Source organism: Jaculus jaculus, chromosome 22 (genome assembly GCF_020740685.1).
Source record: "Jaculus jaculus isolate mJacJac1 chromosome 22, mJacJac1.mat.Y.cur, whole genome shotgun sequence".
Lineage (NCBI taxonomy): Eukaryota > Metazoa > Chordata > Mammalia > Rodentia > Dipodidae > Jaculus > Jaculus jaculus.
The window spans coordinates 4533924-4550600 of NC_059123.1; the positions used below are offsets into that span (position 1 = coordinate 4533924).

General features: G+C 43.4%; 2 protein-coding genes across 3 annotated transcripts in view; both read left to right on the forward strand.

The window, feature by feature from the left end:
• St8sia1 (ST8 alpha-N-acetyl-neuraminide alpha-2,8-sialyltransferase 1) overlaps nt 1-5356 on the forward strand; it is a 161007-nt gene extending 155651 nt beyond the window's left edge. The window contains exon 5 of the mRNA XM_004664420.2: nt 1948-5356. Coding sequence (XP_004664477.1) covers nt 1948-2434 — 487 coding nt within the window. The 3' untranslated portion in view covers nt 2435-5356. The remainder of the gene's footprint in view (nt 1-1947) is intronic.
• The window catches only part of LOC101613465 (sulfotransferase 1C2), a 50992-nt gene continuing 38402 nt past the window's right edge, over nt 4088-16677 (forward strand). Inside the window, exon 1 of one of the 2 annotated variants that reach the window (XM_045139452.1) lies at nt 4088-4125. The gene's annotated coding sequence lies outside the window, so the exon portion shown is untranslated. Of the gene's footprint in view, nt 4126-4327; nt 4452-16677 lie in introns of those variants that run through there. The other variant, XM_045139450.1, reaches the window with a different exon arrangement.

Consider the following 16677-nt stretch of genomic DNA (forward strand, 5'->3'; position numbering starts at 1 on the left):
ATATAATGATTCACACACACACTTATATATATTTGTTTGTTTGTTATTCAAGATAGGGTCTTGCTGTAGCCCAAGCTGACCTGGAATTCACTATGTAGTCTCAGGGTGGCCTCAAACTCACGGTGATTCTCCTACCTCTGCCTCCCAAGTGCTAGGATTAAAGGCATGTGCCACCCCACCTGGCTAATAAATAAAATATTTTTCAAAACAGGTTTTTGTGGGACTGAGGAGATGACTTAGCAGTTAAGGAACTTGCCTGGAAAGCCAAAGGACCCAGGTTTGGTTCCTCAGGACCCACATAAGCCAGATGCACAAGGAAGCACATGTGTCTGGATTTGGTTTGCAGGGGCTAGAGGCCCTGGTGTGCACATTCTCTCTCTTTCTCTCTCTCTCTCTCTCCTCCCTCTCCATCCCTCCCTCTTTCTCTCTCTCTCTTAAGTAATAAATAAATATACTAAAAAGAGGTTTTTGCAAAATGCCTTATCTTCAACAATGTTTCTACCATCCTTATCTTTCACATTCCAAGAACAGAAATCTTCTTGTTTACAGTACCATGCAACCAGATTTTCTCATGACTGTGACAAAATGCCTGACAAGAAGCAGCTTAAGGAAGGCAAAAGGGTTTATGCTGACTTACTGTTTGAGGAAGTTCTTTCCATCCTGATGGGAAGGGCATAGTGGCGGGAGACCAGCTAAACATACAGTATCGGCAGTCAAGAAGCAGAGAGTCAACAGGAAGTAAGACCAGGATATAAAACCTCAAGATTTGGGCTGAAGAGATGGCATTTAAGGCGTTAGCCTGTGAAACTTAAGGACCTAGGTTCGAGTCCCCAGAACCCATGTAAGCCAAATGCACAAGGTGGTACATGCATCTGAAGTTCATTTTCAATAACTGGAGGCCCTCTTTCTCTCTCCCAAATAAATAAACAAAATATAATTTTTAAAAAACCCTCGAGACTTGCTTGCAGTGACTCCTTTCCTCCATCAAGGCTCCACCACCTTCGAAAGGATCCACAACCTTCCCGAACAGTGCCATCAGCTGTGGACCAAGTATTTAGACACGCCTATAGGGGACATTTCACATTCAGACCACAAGTCCTCTGCACACCCTTACCTGTGACTGAACTGTCCCTTCTAGCTTACCTGCTCCTCCTGTGTCCCCACAGAGGTGTCTTTAAATTTAGTCCCTCTCTGTAGCATCCTCGGACCCCACTCCCTCTTCCAGAGCATAATTATTTCTTCACCCATATTCTACATTAGATGTAGAGTATTGCATTGTATTCATTGTACTTGTGTTTCTTCAAGTGGTCTTGAATTTCCCAAGTCTAGAAAGGAGTCATCAATTTCTTATTTCCCTATTTTCTGACACATAGAAGCAATGCCAATTTCAGTCGAATACATTTGAATCAGGTATCATCCAACAGTCTACACTGAATAAACATTGAAAAGGAGAGTTGTTTACACAAGTCATATGGACATCTCTTGTATCCAGTTGTAATAGCAACAATTCTTTCTTTCACCAATATGATCCATAGAACATTGATGAAACTGGGTCTAGAAGATATGGGGAAAGTCATCTTATAAATGATTCTTAACATTTTTCAGATGAGGAAACTGCTTTTGTGTTTATATCAGACCTTTTACCAACCCTCAATCAGCCAACCATCTTTGTGAATTCCTGAGCGTTAAACCATTTTATGCTCTAGACAAGTGCGTGTTGGAAAAGAATACCACGTACAGTGTGCGCTAGCTCTGAACTCCATGAAGGAGCACAGACTTCGGTGGGCGGGGGGAGGAGTTAGGCTGCTTGGAGAAAGCAAAATAAGTTCGAGGAGGTTCAAAATACAAGTGAAGTATTTTTCATATCTTCTGTTCCAGACGACAAGTGGAGTGGGTTTCAGTGTGTCTCTGTTTCTGAGGAGTAATCGAGTTCCTTCTTCTACATAGGTTTCAGAACCTGCTGTGGTCCCGAAAGACATTTGTAGACAGCATGAAAGTCTATAACCACAGTTACATCTACATGCCTGCCTTTTCTATGAAGACGGGGACGGAGCCATCGCTGCGTGTGTATTATACACTGTCAGACGTTGGTGCCAATCAAACAGTGCTGTTTGCAAACCCCAACTTTCTGCGTAGCATTGGAAAGTTCTGGAAAAGTAGGGGCATCCATGCCAAGCGCTTGTCTACAGGACTCTTTCTGGTGAGTGCAGCCTTGGGGCTCTGTGAAGAGGTATCCATCTACGGCTTCTGGCCCTTCTCAGTGAATATGCAGGAGCAGCCCATCAGCCATCATTACTACGACAACGTCCTGCCCTTCTCGGGCTTCCATGCCATGCCGGAGGAATTTCTCCAGCTCTGGTACCTTCATAAGGTTGGTGCACTAAGAATGCAGCTAGACCCATGTGAGGAGCCATTGCTGCAGCCCACTTCCTAGGGACCGTGGAAGGAAACAGGACTGGGCGATGTATTTTTGATAGGTTTCCTATGTGACCCCCAAGGGTACATGGATTAGCATAGACACTTTGGAAGGATAAGCAAAATGACAACACCCACTCAAGCAAAACTTCCTTTTGGTGTTGGCTTGGAGGACAAGAAATGAAATGTCCCGGGAAACATTATGTAGCAACGCGATGGATCCTCAGTGAGTAAAAATGCCAATGTGATGGTGTTGGAATCGCACCTGTTTGTGGTTCGGATCTAGAGGGCACTGCTCTAGGGAATGAAGAACTCCAGCGGTCAAAGGCTCTGTGGTTTCAACTCATCGTGGTATCCAGGAAATTCTGGGGCAGACGTGTTACCGTATGTTCACACAAACTGACATAATGACAGTTTTAAAAGAGCTGTCTTATTAGGACTGGCATTTGAACTGTCTTTTTTTTTTAAAGATTACTATTTATTTTTTGCCCTACTTAAGGGCAGCGGGTGGATGTTGGGGTAGATTTAAAAAACAAATCCCTACTGTTAGTTATTGTGATTTGTTGACACAATTCTGTATTAACTCTTGTCCTCATCCATTTCTACAAATTTAAACATGAATTGCTTCTAACCCTTTCTGTCAGGTCTACCTAGACAATGTGAAGTATTGTTGAATTTAGACTGTATTGATTCATAGTCTGGACGTCATGAGCCACTCCCCTCCTCAGAAATTTAGAACATAAACTCAGCTTTTGGTCTGCATCATGTAAGCCTGTTGGCACTGTGGCTATTACTTTAGTGTGAAAAGACTACAGTGTGAGTGCATCACTTGTTTGTAAAATGACAAAGTCGTCTTCCATCATTTAATGTTCAGAGATAAGATACAGCACAATAATAGCTTAGTCTCTGCAGAAATGAGAGGCCAAGCCAGGCATGGTGGCGCACGCCTTTAATCCCAGCACTCGGGAGGCAGGGGTAGGAGGATCGCCATGAGTTCAAGGCCACCCTGAGACCCCATAGTGAATTCCAAGTCAGCCTGGACTAGCGTGAGACATTACTTCCAAAACTTCAAAAGAGAGAGAAACAAGAAGGTGGGCCCCTTTCCTGCCTAACATGGTATATATTCCAAGATAAATCATGCCTACACACACACACATGCATTTAGACATGAGCCTACTGTCAGATGCCGTATGAAGTGCACAGTGACCATTGTCGTAACTATCAAAGACTGACGTAGTCAGTTTTGGAATGCCGCCAGCACATCATGTCGTATCCGTTGCGTGTTGACATGAGACAAGCCAGCCTGTGAGTTGCTGCATGTACATGTGCACACCAGCGAGAGATGCGCATCGTGCTCTCAAGTGCTCAATCCAGACTGACCAGAAGTGTCAAGTTCGTTGGGAATCCCGCCAGCATCCCACGAATAGGCCCTGTGTTCGTTAGCATAACCACACGAGGCGTGGTGCGTGCCAGCTAGCGCACCCGGGTCAGAAGCGGTTGGTTTTCCCAGCATCAGGCAAGACTGCATCAGCAGCTTGTTACAGCAGCTTTCACAGCCAGTAAGAAAACTCCCCTGCTGGCTTTACAAGCAGCCACTGGACAGAAGAGGGGGAGAAAGGAACTTCTCCCGCCACCTCTGGGCTTTGGGATGTGTTCAGCTGGAGGAAGGCACCAGCGCTCCCCGTTGTTTCTGCTGTTGCCAAGGTGAAGGTAAACTCCAGTGAGGAAGGAGCTCCTCAGTTTAGAAGGCGGAAGTGCGAAGCATGCGTGTACATTGAAACAAGGGCATCTTCTCGACAAAATAACCGCGATGACAAGTTGGTTGGGAGAATTTTACGCTGTTGAAACAGGGAATTGCTAAATGTGATTAAATCTTGAGGTTATGATAGAAATTAGCATTAACACTATGACGGGTTGGCCTAAGACTGACTATTGATGTTTCGGAGTGAAGAGTGAGAGGTTCAGACCCGTGCACAGCTGGTGCTGTTCTTGTTCGGCAGCAACAATGTAACAGGAAGGTAGGGTGAGTCGCTGTGGTAAGTAGTCCTTTATGGGAAGCCCTGAATATATTCCTCTCTTAAACTGTTATTAAGAATTACATGCAAAGGCAATACATTTTACAGTAATTTCATTCAGAAAGCTAAGAAAAAACACACAAAAACATTAAATAAGCACTCAAAATGAGTGCATTAATTATTAAAATTTAAATAACAAGCTCATAAAATCCGTATGTCATAGACGTATTGAAAATGCCATCTGTGCGTTTTAAATTTTATTGCAGTTCCTGGGGCAGATCTATGCAATAGACTTGTATAAAGTTTAGTCTGTGCAGTTGCAGACCCATTCTAGACAGCTTCTGAAATGCAAAGCAGGCCTGACCAGCAGTGGGAAGGTTTGGTTAGACTTGTGCTCATCAACTAGGGCGATTCCCCTCCCCGCAGCAATGTCTGGGACTGCTTCTCATGGTCTGTTATGTCTGAAGGATGCTCCCAGCACATGGTGGTAGCAGCCACGGATAGTGATGAGAATCCCACAGTGCGCAGACCAGCCACTCCCAACACAGTATGACCCAGTGTAGAGGGTTAACAGTGTTCAGGTTCAGAAAGCCCAGGCTTGACGAGAAGGACAGTTTGTCTTGCGTCTTCATACACTATTTCCATCACTCAAGATGCGGAGGCCTTTAATATAATGTCTTCTAAGGTAGAGTACAGATTGGCATAATGGTTTCGTGATAACTCATAGGTATGTCCCATGTGCTCATTCACAGAATGTACCTGAGCAAGAAGTGTGAATATGTAGACACTTGTGGGTGTGCATGTGTGTGTGTGTGTGTGTAACATGATGCTATATACATCCCTATCATTAGTAAAAGTAATGACCTATCTAGAATCATAATGTAGAATATGCTGGAATATTCCATTATAAAGAAGTTGAATTCTAAGGTCTCATTACTTAATTGTGCTTATCTGAAATGAAGGCCTTGAATTTCACCAAATTCTGACTGTTACGTTTCAGCTCAGAAGACACTCAGGTTATGGTAAATATACTCAATTCAATTGAAAGTGCTTGATTACTTTCAATGTGTTGGCTAAGAGACAACATTCCTCTCTACCACCAGAACAATTTTTAAGTTTTTGTTTTTATTGACAAGTAGTAGATTGCTTAATGGGGGTGAAAGGAAGGAGACTTTATGAATGAGGACCCAGGTAGGACTTTATGTCCATTAATTTGATAATTGTGTTCATTCTAAATATCCTTAGCAAAGATCACCACTACTTAACTGTAATCACTCTTCAGTAAAACTCAGGCAGCTGAAGGGCTAAGTCATTCCATAAGAAAGAAATGTTTATACAGAAGATTTGTATATGGAAGCAGACTGTTGGGTGCACGTGCTTAATATAATTATATTTTACTAAACATACAAAGTTGTGTTTCTAAACTGCATTGTTCACACACAAGAAATCAGGGAAGTGTTTGTTCATTAGGCTTAGTTTCTGTGTTGTTTTGCCAGTCTTCATTTTTACTGTTTTCTTTTATTTTTATTTATTTACTTGACAGAGAGAGAGAGAGAAGGGGCACACCAGGGCTCCAGCCACTGCAAACAAACTCCAGATATGTGAGCCCTGCCTTGTGCATCTGGCTTACGTAGGTCCTAGAGAATCAAACCTGGGTCCTTTGGCCTTGCAGACAAACGCCTTAACTGCTAAGCCATCCCTCCAGCCCATTTTTACTATTTTCTAACAAAGCATGGAGTAAGTGATCTAAAGTGGCAGGTGTTCAGACAGCACCCTTTGCTTGCCTTTGTGATGTCTCCCACTCCTGACTTTTGGCGAAAATAAAGTTCAGGCTAAATTTAACTTGTACCTGAAACAGTCCTGAAGTAATTGTGACACTGTGACTTAACGTGGAACATCACTGAAAATTTGCTGGGAGTAAAGATTTGCCACTGATATTCTTAGCCCAAAATTTTGCCGGACTGAAAGGTATGTATGACATCGATGACATTTCTTCTCTTCAGCTATAAAACATTGCTCTAGATGACCTCCTAGTTCTTTGTTAGAAAGTCTTCCACTTACCACCATTCATAGTTCTAACTTCTAGGTTTGAAAATACTGACTTTGTGGTAGTTTTCACTGGCAAGACCTTGTTGGGAGAGATCTAGGGGAAAAAAAAAAAAACAAACAAACCACAAAGTCTCCGGTGTACTGACAAACTTAGGAACTGCAATAGTATTATATAACTGTTTTCCTATGAGAATTTTGTATGATCTATCTTGCATGTGTAGAAGTCTGAAGACTGGAGGGCTTTTGTGGCACTTATGGGCAAGCATGTGGAGGTACAGGACTGAGAGTACCACCCTGCCTTTTACTCTTTTTTTTTTTTTTAAGAGAGAGAGAGAGAGAATTGGCATGCCAGGGCCTCAGCCACTGCAATAGAACTCCAGATGCGTGCGCCACCTAGTGGACATGTGCAACCTTGCGCTTGCCTCACCTTTGTGCCTCTGGCTAATGTGAGATCTGGAGAGTCCAACAAGCCCTTAGGCTTCTCAGGCAAGCGCCTTAACCACTAAGTAATCTCTCTAGCCCCTTTTATTATTTATATTCCTAGAGAAGGCTACTCTTGGGCAGTACATGACTTTTGGTGAACACATCCGGCAAGGAACGATCACAATTTTAAAGCACCTGCCACTTGGATTAATGTGTTTTGTCAAGTCAGCAGATTTGATGCCCTTAATTCCGCTGTGTGCTCGAAAGAGGATGAAGCCAGGGGAAAGGCTCCCGTGCCTAAGTCCACCAGAGGTCAGAGAGAGGGCTCTACTCCTGCCCTCAACTTCTTGGTACCATCTGTCATTGTGTTCCTGTGGACAGAGAGGAGCTGGCTTTGTTCTCGTCTTGTTACTAACAGAAGTATTGTGGAAGTTGGCTGAAGAGCTTAAATTTTTGTGCCGCCTTAAACCTTTTTTTTCTTTTTTTCCTACACTTACAATCTCTAAATTTGGATGACCTAGGGCAGAATTTGGTAACCCTGACCTAATTGCAGCTCTGCTAGTGATTTTAAAAAATGGAGTCTCTCCCTCTCTCTCTTTCTCTTTCTCTCTCTCTCTCATTCTCTCTCTCTCTCTCTCTCTCTCTCTCTCTCTCTCTCTCTCTCTCTCTCTCTCTCTGTGTGTGTGTGTGTGTGTGTGTGTGTGTATTCCTTCTTAGTTTCCTAGTTTCCAAAGCTGGTGAGATATCAAATATCCCCACAGTTCCCAAATTTGGCTCTTTAACAGCCTGTAATTCTGAAGCTCCCATACACTGTCGGTAAACTTTCAAACACAAGGCCATAATACTTGGGTTGAGCACTGTGAAATTTCTGTTTTACAAATGGTAGAACTCGTGGGTTTACAGGTTTTTATCTTTCCACTGCAAGAAAATGGATAGTATCTACCTTACCTTCAGCTCGGCATGACCTTGGACATTTTCACAAACAGAGGTCAAAGCACATGTGAGTGGAAAGCCTACTCAAGCGTGACAGAGCCCCTGAAACGCACTGCACTGTGTCCCAAGGAAGAAAGAGGCATGTTTCTGCCTTCCCTTCTCCCTTTCCACTTCCTGTTGCCAGCATTGTGGCGGCCCCCACCTCTAACACCTAAGGAATAAGCAACATGTTCTCCAACGAATTATGCCATCTGTGAGCATTTCAGTAATAACCAAAGCCCTCGACCCAAACTTTTTAGAGCACAAAAGAGGAATTATGTCTGTGGTTGCTCACTTACCTACTGCCTGTGTGTTCTTATTGAGCTCCACATTTTTCTAAAATCCTTCCTGCTTTTTCTTTCCAGTGGAAGCTGTTGAGATTTAACTAATGACGCCGAGTTGCCTGAATGCTTTATGGAATGATATCTCAATCCATCCGTCTTGTCTCTTCCTGCTTTGATATCACAGGAGTCCCTCCAGATAGTTGTCAGTTTAAAATGTGTGTTTGACACAATACCAAGAAACATCTTGGAGATGGGACCTAACCCAAGGAACAGAAAATCAGGCTTAGGTAATGTGTTTCTCTCTACTCAGTAAGAGAAACAAACATTTGTAATTAAGATAAGATTTAACCACAGTGAAAATATGAAGAGAAAATAGTGGTTTTTCATTAGCAAGGACCTCTGGGAAGGGTCTCTGTTCGTAGCTTGCCAGAGAGCAAGAAACAGGCAATTATAAACCTTGAACGCAGTTCCAAGCATTGAATGTTTTCAGAATAATTACAAGGAAATGCACTGCCATTGGGTGCTTAGGATGAGGGTGAAGACACTAGAGGAAGTGGGGTGGGTGTGATGGACTGTTCCTCGGGGGGAGGCCTCAAGAGCCACCACAACCTATCCACTCGGACCTTGGCAGCTTCGAGGCTCCTGACCAGTTTGTTTCAGGCGCCCCCTCCTGAGTGGCTAAAACTTGTGAACCAAGCACGCTGTGTTCATAACCCTCTGCCCCCTGCACTGTGGCTCGAACTCCCAAAGCAAGATGATGACTTATCTCTCCCATCATGAAACATGCTAGCAGCAGATGCCACCTGGAAGGTGGCCCTCAAACACGGTCACCGTGTGTTCTGTGTAGCAAGAGTTGCCATTAATTTCCTGCCTTCACAGCTTCCGTAAGAAACGTTGGTATCCATTACTAAGCAAACTTAGATGTACTTTCCATCATGTTCCAGTGAGTACGCGCGTGCATACACACACACACACACACACACACACACACACACACTTTCTGTTATTTATGCCCATAGGAAAGGGAAAGATAACTGATTTTGTCGGGAATGGGGAGTGGCAGAGGGTGCCTTAACTTTTTCTGGCTTGGGTCCCACTTAACGTCTTTTCTTCATGTACCTATCCCTTTCCAGAAGTCTCCATGTCTGGTCCAAATTGTACCTTTATCATCAGCAAGAACCCTTATAAATGTAGCAAACCTGACGATTTTATAGAAATGCACAATAGTATAATAGGCCTTGGAGAAGTCTGATAACAGTGTGTAAATAAATACCTTTTGTTGAACTTTTTGGTAGGAAGGTATCTGTAAGGGACCGCTGCAGAAGATTTGTAGATTAGGAGCGTTTCTCCAGTGAAGTCCAGGGTTCATGGAAGCAAAGGACCTGTCTGTCATTGTTTCTCAGGTGTTTCTGTCATCGTTTCTCAACACCAGCCTCATGATAGGTCACCGTACTCACGCCTCATAATACACCAGACTCACCATTAAGGGCAACTGATGCCTGCTGGGAATTCTCAGAGATAGAAGAGGAGAGAGAAAAACAAACTCTGTAAAGCCTGCTTCCTTTAAAAAAAAAAAAAAGAATATTATTAATATTAAGCCTATAGTTACCATGCAACATAGTTTGATCTGAAAAATACTGGGAATTATTTTCTTTTCATTGCACATTCTATCCTCATCCACATGTGTGCAAGCTGTTTTTCAAGTGTAAGCTTTCAGAGGTTGGAGGAAAGAACAAAAGAAGAAAAGTTGAATATCCTTCTCTCTCATGTAATGTATCTTACTGGTCCACGGATGTAATAATTCTGAAATGGATTTTAAATTAGGCTATAAAATTGAAGTCACCTGCTTCCTGTTAAAGTCAAACTTTATTGATGGGATGTATGGGGGAAAATCAATGCTATTCATTTCTTTTTTCAGTGTTCCATATAAAATGTGGCAGGTAAGAAAAAAAGTCTTTAATTGGTCCTTTTTGTAGTGTGACTTAAGAAAACAGTATACCTCTGTTGGCTCTGTTGAGTGACTTCTTCTCACTGGGGTTCACTGTAAAAACATGTCTTTTTCTTCAGTGTGTTCATTGTAATCATGATGGGCAATGAGAAGGCTCAGTAAATCTCAATTTTGCTACCTCCCTTACTTAGAGAAAAATTGGAAATGGATTCTGTGAATAAAATGATTTTTTTATATAGCTTGTGAAATCTTTTATTTCTCAGAAGTAAACCGGCAATGCTGTCTTACCGCCTGCACTTTCTTTGTGTGTATACTGTCTACCCTGAGTCTTATTTTTGTCCCCCTCATGGGCAAAAAATCATGTTACTGAGTGAGGAAGTTATTTTAGAAATACAAAATTATAGAAGCTATGAATATATGAATACTATAGATACCTCTTGTGTGGAGGAAAGATTGTATCTCTTGGGCAAAGAAGAAGGGAAATTATTTATATAATACAATTAATGTTCACGAGCCTACTTTTCCCAGCAGAAACACAGCTCCTTTTTATATTGAGTCAATGTCAGTTCATGATGTGTCCTAGCGATACCTTAATAAATTCCCAACCATTGGCATTTCTCTTCTGCTCATGTGGGTGACTTTGGGAGACCCAAATGTCCTTCGTGTCTAAATTATTTAGCTAATTGCTTCACACTGTGTCCCTTGGGCTTTGGTGACCCAGTTCTGGCAGATACTTTATGATATCAGAAAAAGTGACCTCGGTCATCCGATACGATTTGTTTTTTTTCTGAAACTGATCAAAGTACTTGGTACAGACCTTGTTAATTGTCTGACTTCACAGCTATTTCAGTTAAGAACATTCTATGAGCTAATGGGAACTTCCGTGCTGGTTAGCAGACTGATGGGAAGGGGAGCATGTCTTTAGCAGGAGTGTGGGTTACCCTAACTGCATGAGGAAAACAGATTTACTTCTGGTCACCAGCTATCATTAAATTGCAAAAACCTAGATTTCACTGAATCCTGCTATTCTGCTTTGTTTTGATTTAAACATTCAAAAACAGACATTAAGAGTCCAGAGGCATATACTCAAGAATTCCCCCCAAACATAAAACCAGGATAATTATAAGTCATAAGCTATATTTTTTGCTTGCAAACTTGCTATTTTGAAATAACAGTGGGATTTTCTTGATGTTGTGAAGAATTAAAGGTTGAGTTTATTTCTGATTCATAGTATTCCATTTGTGAAGCTTTTGAAAACATGAGAAAGCAAGGCCTTTTAAATATTGCTTTTATACGGATAGATGGAAAGTTATTTTTTTTTTTCCTCCACAAAGGTCATGGTTTCTGGGCAGGGGTTGGCAAAAGCTACCCTCAGTCAATATTTGGGAATGTTTTCATGATAAAGAGTGAAATCAGGGGGCTGAAAGATGGGTTAATGGTTAAGGCACCTGTCTGTGAAGCCTAAGGACCCAGGTTCAATTACCCCTGTCCAACATAGGCTAGATGCACATGGTGACACATGCATCTGTAGTTAAAGAGTGCAATCAGGGGGCTGGAGTAATGGCTTAGTAGTTAAGGCACTTGTCTATGAAACCTAAGGACCTAGGTTCAATTCCCCAGATCTCATATATGCCAGATGCACATGATGACACACGCATCTAGAATTTGTTTGCCATGGCTTGAGGCCCTGGTGTGCCCATTCTCTCTCTCTTCCTCTCGCTAATAAATAAATAAAAATATAATATTTTTTAAGAGTGTAATCAAAAGTTGGACTAAAAGACAAGAGTTTCCTGATTTCAGGAGAATCAATCAAGAATATTCCAGTTTTTTCATGTGGAGACAAAAGACAGAACTGGGCTGTAGTGGGGGGCCATTGAAATTGAGCCAATGAGATATCCTGGAGTTTGGGGGGAGTTATTTTTAGAGAGACTGTGTGTGCAAGGATCTTCAGCTTGCTGCCAAGGAACTCCAAACGCTTGTGCCCTCTTGTGGTGCATTGTGACATTGCATGGTTGCATCCGGATACATGGGACCTGGAGATTTGAACATGATCTCTTGGGATTCACAGGCAAGCACCTTAACCACCAAGCCATCTCTCCAGCCCAATAATTTTTAAATACGCATTCTATTTATTTGTGCATGCATACTGTAAACAAATGCCAGATGCTTGCAACACTTTTGGGATCTGGTTTTACGTATGTGACTCGGGAACTGAAACGGGCAGGCAGGCTTTGTAAGCAAATGTCTTTAAGCACTGAGCCAACATCCCCATCCTCCCAGATGATTTTAATTGTAGGTTCAAACACCAGTAATCATGGAAGCCAAGTCGTTCTTGCTTCCTAGCAGCGATTCCATGACTAACCTCCACATCTGATGTGCAGCCCACTTTGTACAGAAGCCCATGGGGAGAGCAGAGATAACTAAGGACGGAGTCTCCCTGAGACCCAGCCCACATTCCGCGTTGTCTGAGCTCTTCTGAAGACGAGGACTGAGATGGTGAGGCTAACCCCTCGAGTGTTCAGAAGTTGTTCTCCACGCTTTCCTTCATGGAGATGCAGCCTTTGGTTCGAACTTAAAACAGATAATTTATTCTGGGTCTTCCTTTCCTATGTTTAGTGTTTCTGCTAACTCTGACATCTGTGGATTTACAAAGTGATCTTTTATCATATCAACATACTACATACAATATTCTTTTTGGACCAAGGGGCATGCATTTTTTTCTTTTTATCAGATATGGACATATTTAGCATGTAAACAACACATGGTACCATCTTTTCCCTCCTCCCTGCCCCTTTTCTGAAGAGGCCCTCCTCATGGGGAACCTCATGCGAAGCAATATCTCTGTGCAAAATGTCCCAACTTGTTCCTCTACCAATCTTTCCAAACTCTCTTCTGCAAAATTCCCTGAGCCATGCTGGGAGAATTTTAAGTCTACTTCAGTGACGGGCACTCAGGAGCCTCTGGATCTCTGGTTTGATAGGAGTTGAGAGTCCTCAGTGTCTGTCTCCTTCACCCTTGGGCTGATACAGATTCACTAAGAAGGCAGCAGTCTTGCTCATTTCCCCAATTCCTATGTGGTTTCAGCTGGGGCCGGGCTGGAGTGCATTGGGTCATTTATATTTGTTGGCCTTACAGAGATAGCTGGGGAATCCCAGAAGGTCCTTATAAGGCTGTAGGAGAGGCACAAACTGGAGTGGGGTTAGGCTTACAAGCTGTATGCCCACGTGGGTGAGTGTTGGGGAAAGAGTACCTGGTGGGGGGGGGGGGAGAAACGGGGGTTCCACAAGACATTTCAGTGAGACTTGGGGTGGAATGCATTCACCAACCCATTGTGAGCAGGGAGGGGCGGCTGCTAAAATGAGTGGATGGGGTGCAAAGGGGCGCGCGCTGGGTATGAGGAATCCACTTGCAAGGGCTGAGCCCCTCCAGGCTGGCGGGAGGGAGTGGGATAAGAGTGGAATTGTGGGAGGGTCTTTGAGGGATGGAAAGCTCACCCACGGCGGGCATCAGCAGGCCCCCCCTAGGAGGAACACATGGGTGCTGAGCCCACGGCAGCACGTATGTGTGTGTACGGCACATGCTACGCACAAACAGCATTCAAAGAAATTTCAAATGTACAGGGATTTTTCTAGAATATCTTTATGGTCTTCTAATTTAACTGACACAAACAACGAATTACTATGTGTGATTTTAATTCTGTGTGGGTCTATGTGCATATGCATGGGGGTCTTGAACCCAATGTCTCAAACCTACTAGATAAACGAGCTAATACTGAAACGAACCCACCGCAGCCCCTAATTCTTACTTCTTTAAACGTGCTCATTGGCCCAGCTTCATGACTCTTTCAGAAGGTCAGACTCGGCCGTTGTTGGCTGTCACTTGTGTTGCGATAGTTATGGATCTGGAGCAGCTATCAGATGGAGATTCGGTCTTGAGTTCGGTTCCGTCGGCAGTTCTGTTGGATGTGCAACACTTTGGGGGAAGGGCCTAGCAGGGGGTGTCTAGGTCCTGAGGACGTGTTCTTGAAGGGCATTTCCAGACTGTGACTGTCGCCTCCTCTTCCTCTTTTTCTTCCTTCTTCCCTCCTTATTCGTTCTTCCTGGTCATAAGTTGAATATCTCTGTTCTACGTGCTACAGCTACATACTTTCTGCTCCCTGCCACAGTGAAATAAGGTCAACAGACCATGGATTAAAATCCCTCAAATCATGAACTGAAATCACGAACTGAAATCATGAAGTGAAATAAACCTTTCCTCTTTTTTTTGGTTTATCGAGGTAGGGTCCCACCCTAGCCCAGGCTGACCTGGAATCTGGAATTCACTCTGTAGTCTCAGGGTGGCCTTGAGCTCACTGTGACCCTCCTACGTCTGCCTCCCGGGTGCTGGGATTAAAGGTGTGCGCCACCACATTTGGCTAAACCTTTCTTCTTCTTTTTTTTTTAGATTTTATTTTTATTTATTTATTTACTTGAGACAGAGAATGAGGGAGAGAGAGAGAGAGAGAAAGTGAGAACGGGCATGCCAGGGCCTCTAGCTACTGCAAACGAACTCCAGATGTGTGCACCCCCTTGTGCATCTGGCTAACGAGGGACCTGGAGAAACGAACTGGGGTCCTTAGGCTTTGCAGGCCTTAACCGCTAAGCCATCTCTCCAGCCCTAAACCTTTCTTCTCTATGAGCTGATTCATCTCAACTCTTTGTTACAACAACAGAAAGCTAATGTGTATGTGAGGTGTAAAGATCTCCTCACTGACATGCTCACCTCTCTCTTTAGTCTGTACACTTTGACACTGCGCTTCTAAGCCCTGCCTATGAGGAAAACCCTCTTCAGTCCACGGTGAAGGCGTGTGTGCCACTCACAGTGACAAGCTTTGCCTCACAGGCTTCATGGGGAGAAGGTCACCTCGCAGCAAGCTCTGTTCATACGCAATTCACTCATGATTTCTGTAGCCAGCCCCAGTCCCGGGGCATGAGCTTAGTCTCCCACACTCACACGTTCTGAGCCCAACATCTCCACACGGAAGCTTCCTTATGCAGACCAATGTCCGTGGTCTCATTCTCCGTGGTGACCCAGCATGTTTCTGTTCTTAGCCTGTCCCCTCTCCACCTCCTTAGCCCACAGGTACATAAAACCCAAGAAGCCTTTTGCTTGGGCCTTCTTGGCGGCATCATCTTTGCTTCAATGTTGCTTCCAACCCAGCTCTTGCTTCGGGCTCTTCTATGGATGAAAATGAAGCCCGTGGTCCTGCGTCCTCTTTCATCTCCAGCTTACAGTGCAATAATCATGAGTAAAGATGCTTTTGTTACGAGCTTGGCTCCCTGCTTGAAGTCCACATTTAAGATCGTGTGCATGTGTGGACATATTCATGTGCGTGTGTGCACACACATGTGTCTACGTGTACCTGTGGAAGTCAGAGGACAACCTAGGGTGTTTTTCCTCAAGTGCCATCAACCTGTTTTGGCTTGGAACTGGCTAATTAAGGTAGCCTGGCTGGCTGGTGGGCTTCCAGTCCTGCCCATTTCTGTGGTGCAGGGATTAAAAGTACATAAGCAGCCCCACTGTGCAACATGGGTTCTGGGGATTGCAACTGATTTACTGACTCCCAGCCCTTCATTGTGAGCTTTTATAATACTATGAATGGGGCTGGAGAGATGGCTTAGCAGTTAAGCACTTGCCTTGAAGCCTAAGGACCTTGGTTCAAGGTTTGATTCCCCAGGACCCACGTTAGCCAGATGCACAAGGGGCCGCACGCATCTGGAGTTGTTTGCAGTGGCTGGAGGCCCTGGCACACCCCCTATTCTCCCCCCCCCTCTCTCTCTCTCTCTCTCTCTCTCTCTGACTTCTTCTCTCTGTCTGTCACTCTCAAATAAATAAATAAAAATAAACAATCAAAAATATAGCATAACACAATTTTTGGAGCCTTCTGCCATCTTTTGGCTCCCAGTGGCACCCATTCTCTCTCTTTCTATCTCCCTCTTTCTCTCTGTGTCTATTGTCATTATATTACTACCATATACTTTATAAACATTATAATACTACTATATATTACTACTATACACTTTAGAAACCTTCTAATGCAGTATCTTTATTTTCCTGTACATATGTAGGTATCTGTCAATGAAGTTAGGTATGAAAATATACTTTGTATATAAATTCTGCTTTATGTACTGATTTTACTTTCTTTTTCTTTGGTGTGTATGTGTGTGTGTGCGTGCATGCATGTGTGCATGGTATGTATAGTGTATGTACAGTTGTGTGTGTGTGTGTGTTTCATGTATAGTGTATGCAGTTTTTTGTTTGTGTACTATGCATAGCGCATGCACAGTTTGTGTGTGTGTGGTGTGTATAGTGCATGCAGTGTGTGTGTGTGTGTGTGTGTGTGTGTGTTTGAACACTTTTAGATTTATATAAAATTGAGATGAAAGTACAGAGACCTGCCCTATACTATCTATCCACCATATGCACAGTGTTTGCCATGGTCTGCGTCTCCCAATGCATTATTACACTTGTTTCCACAGAATAACCTTAAATCATAGTTTATAGCTAGATTCACTCTGGTTTTTATTTATTT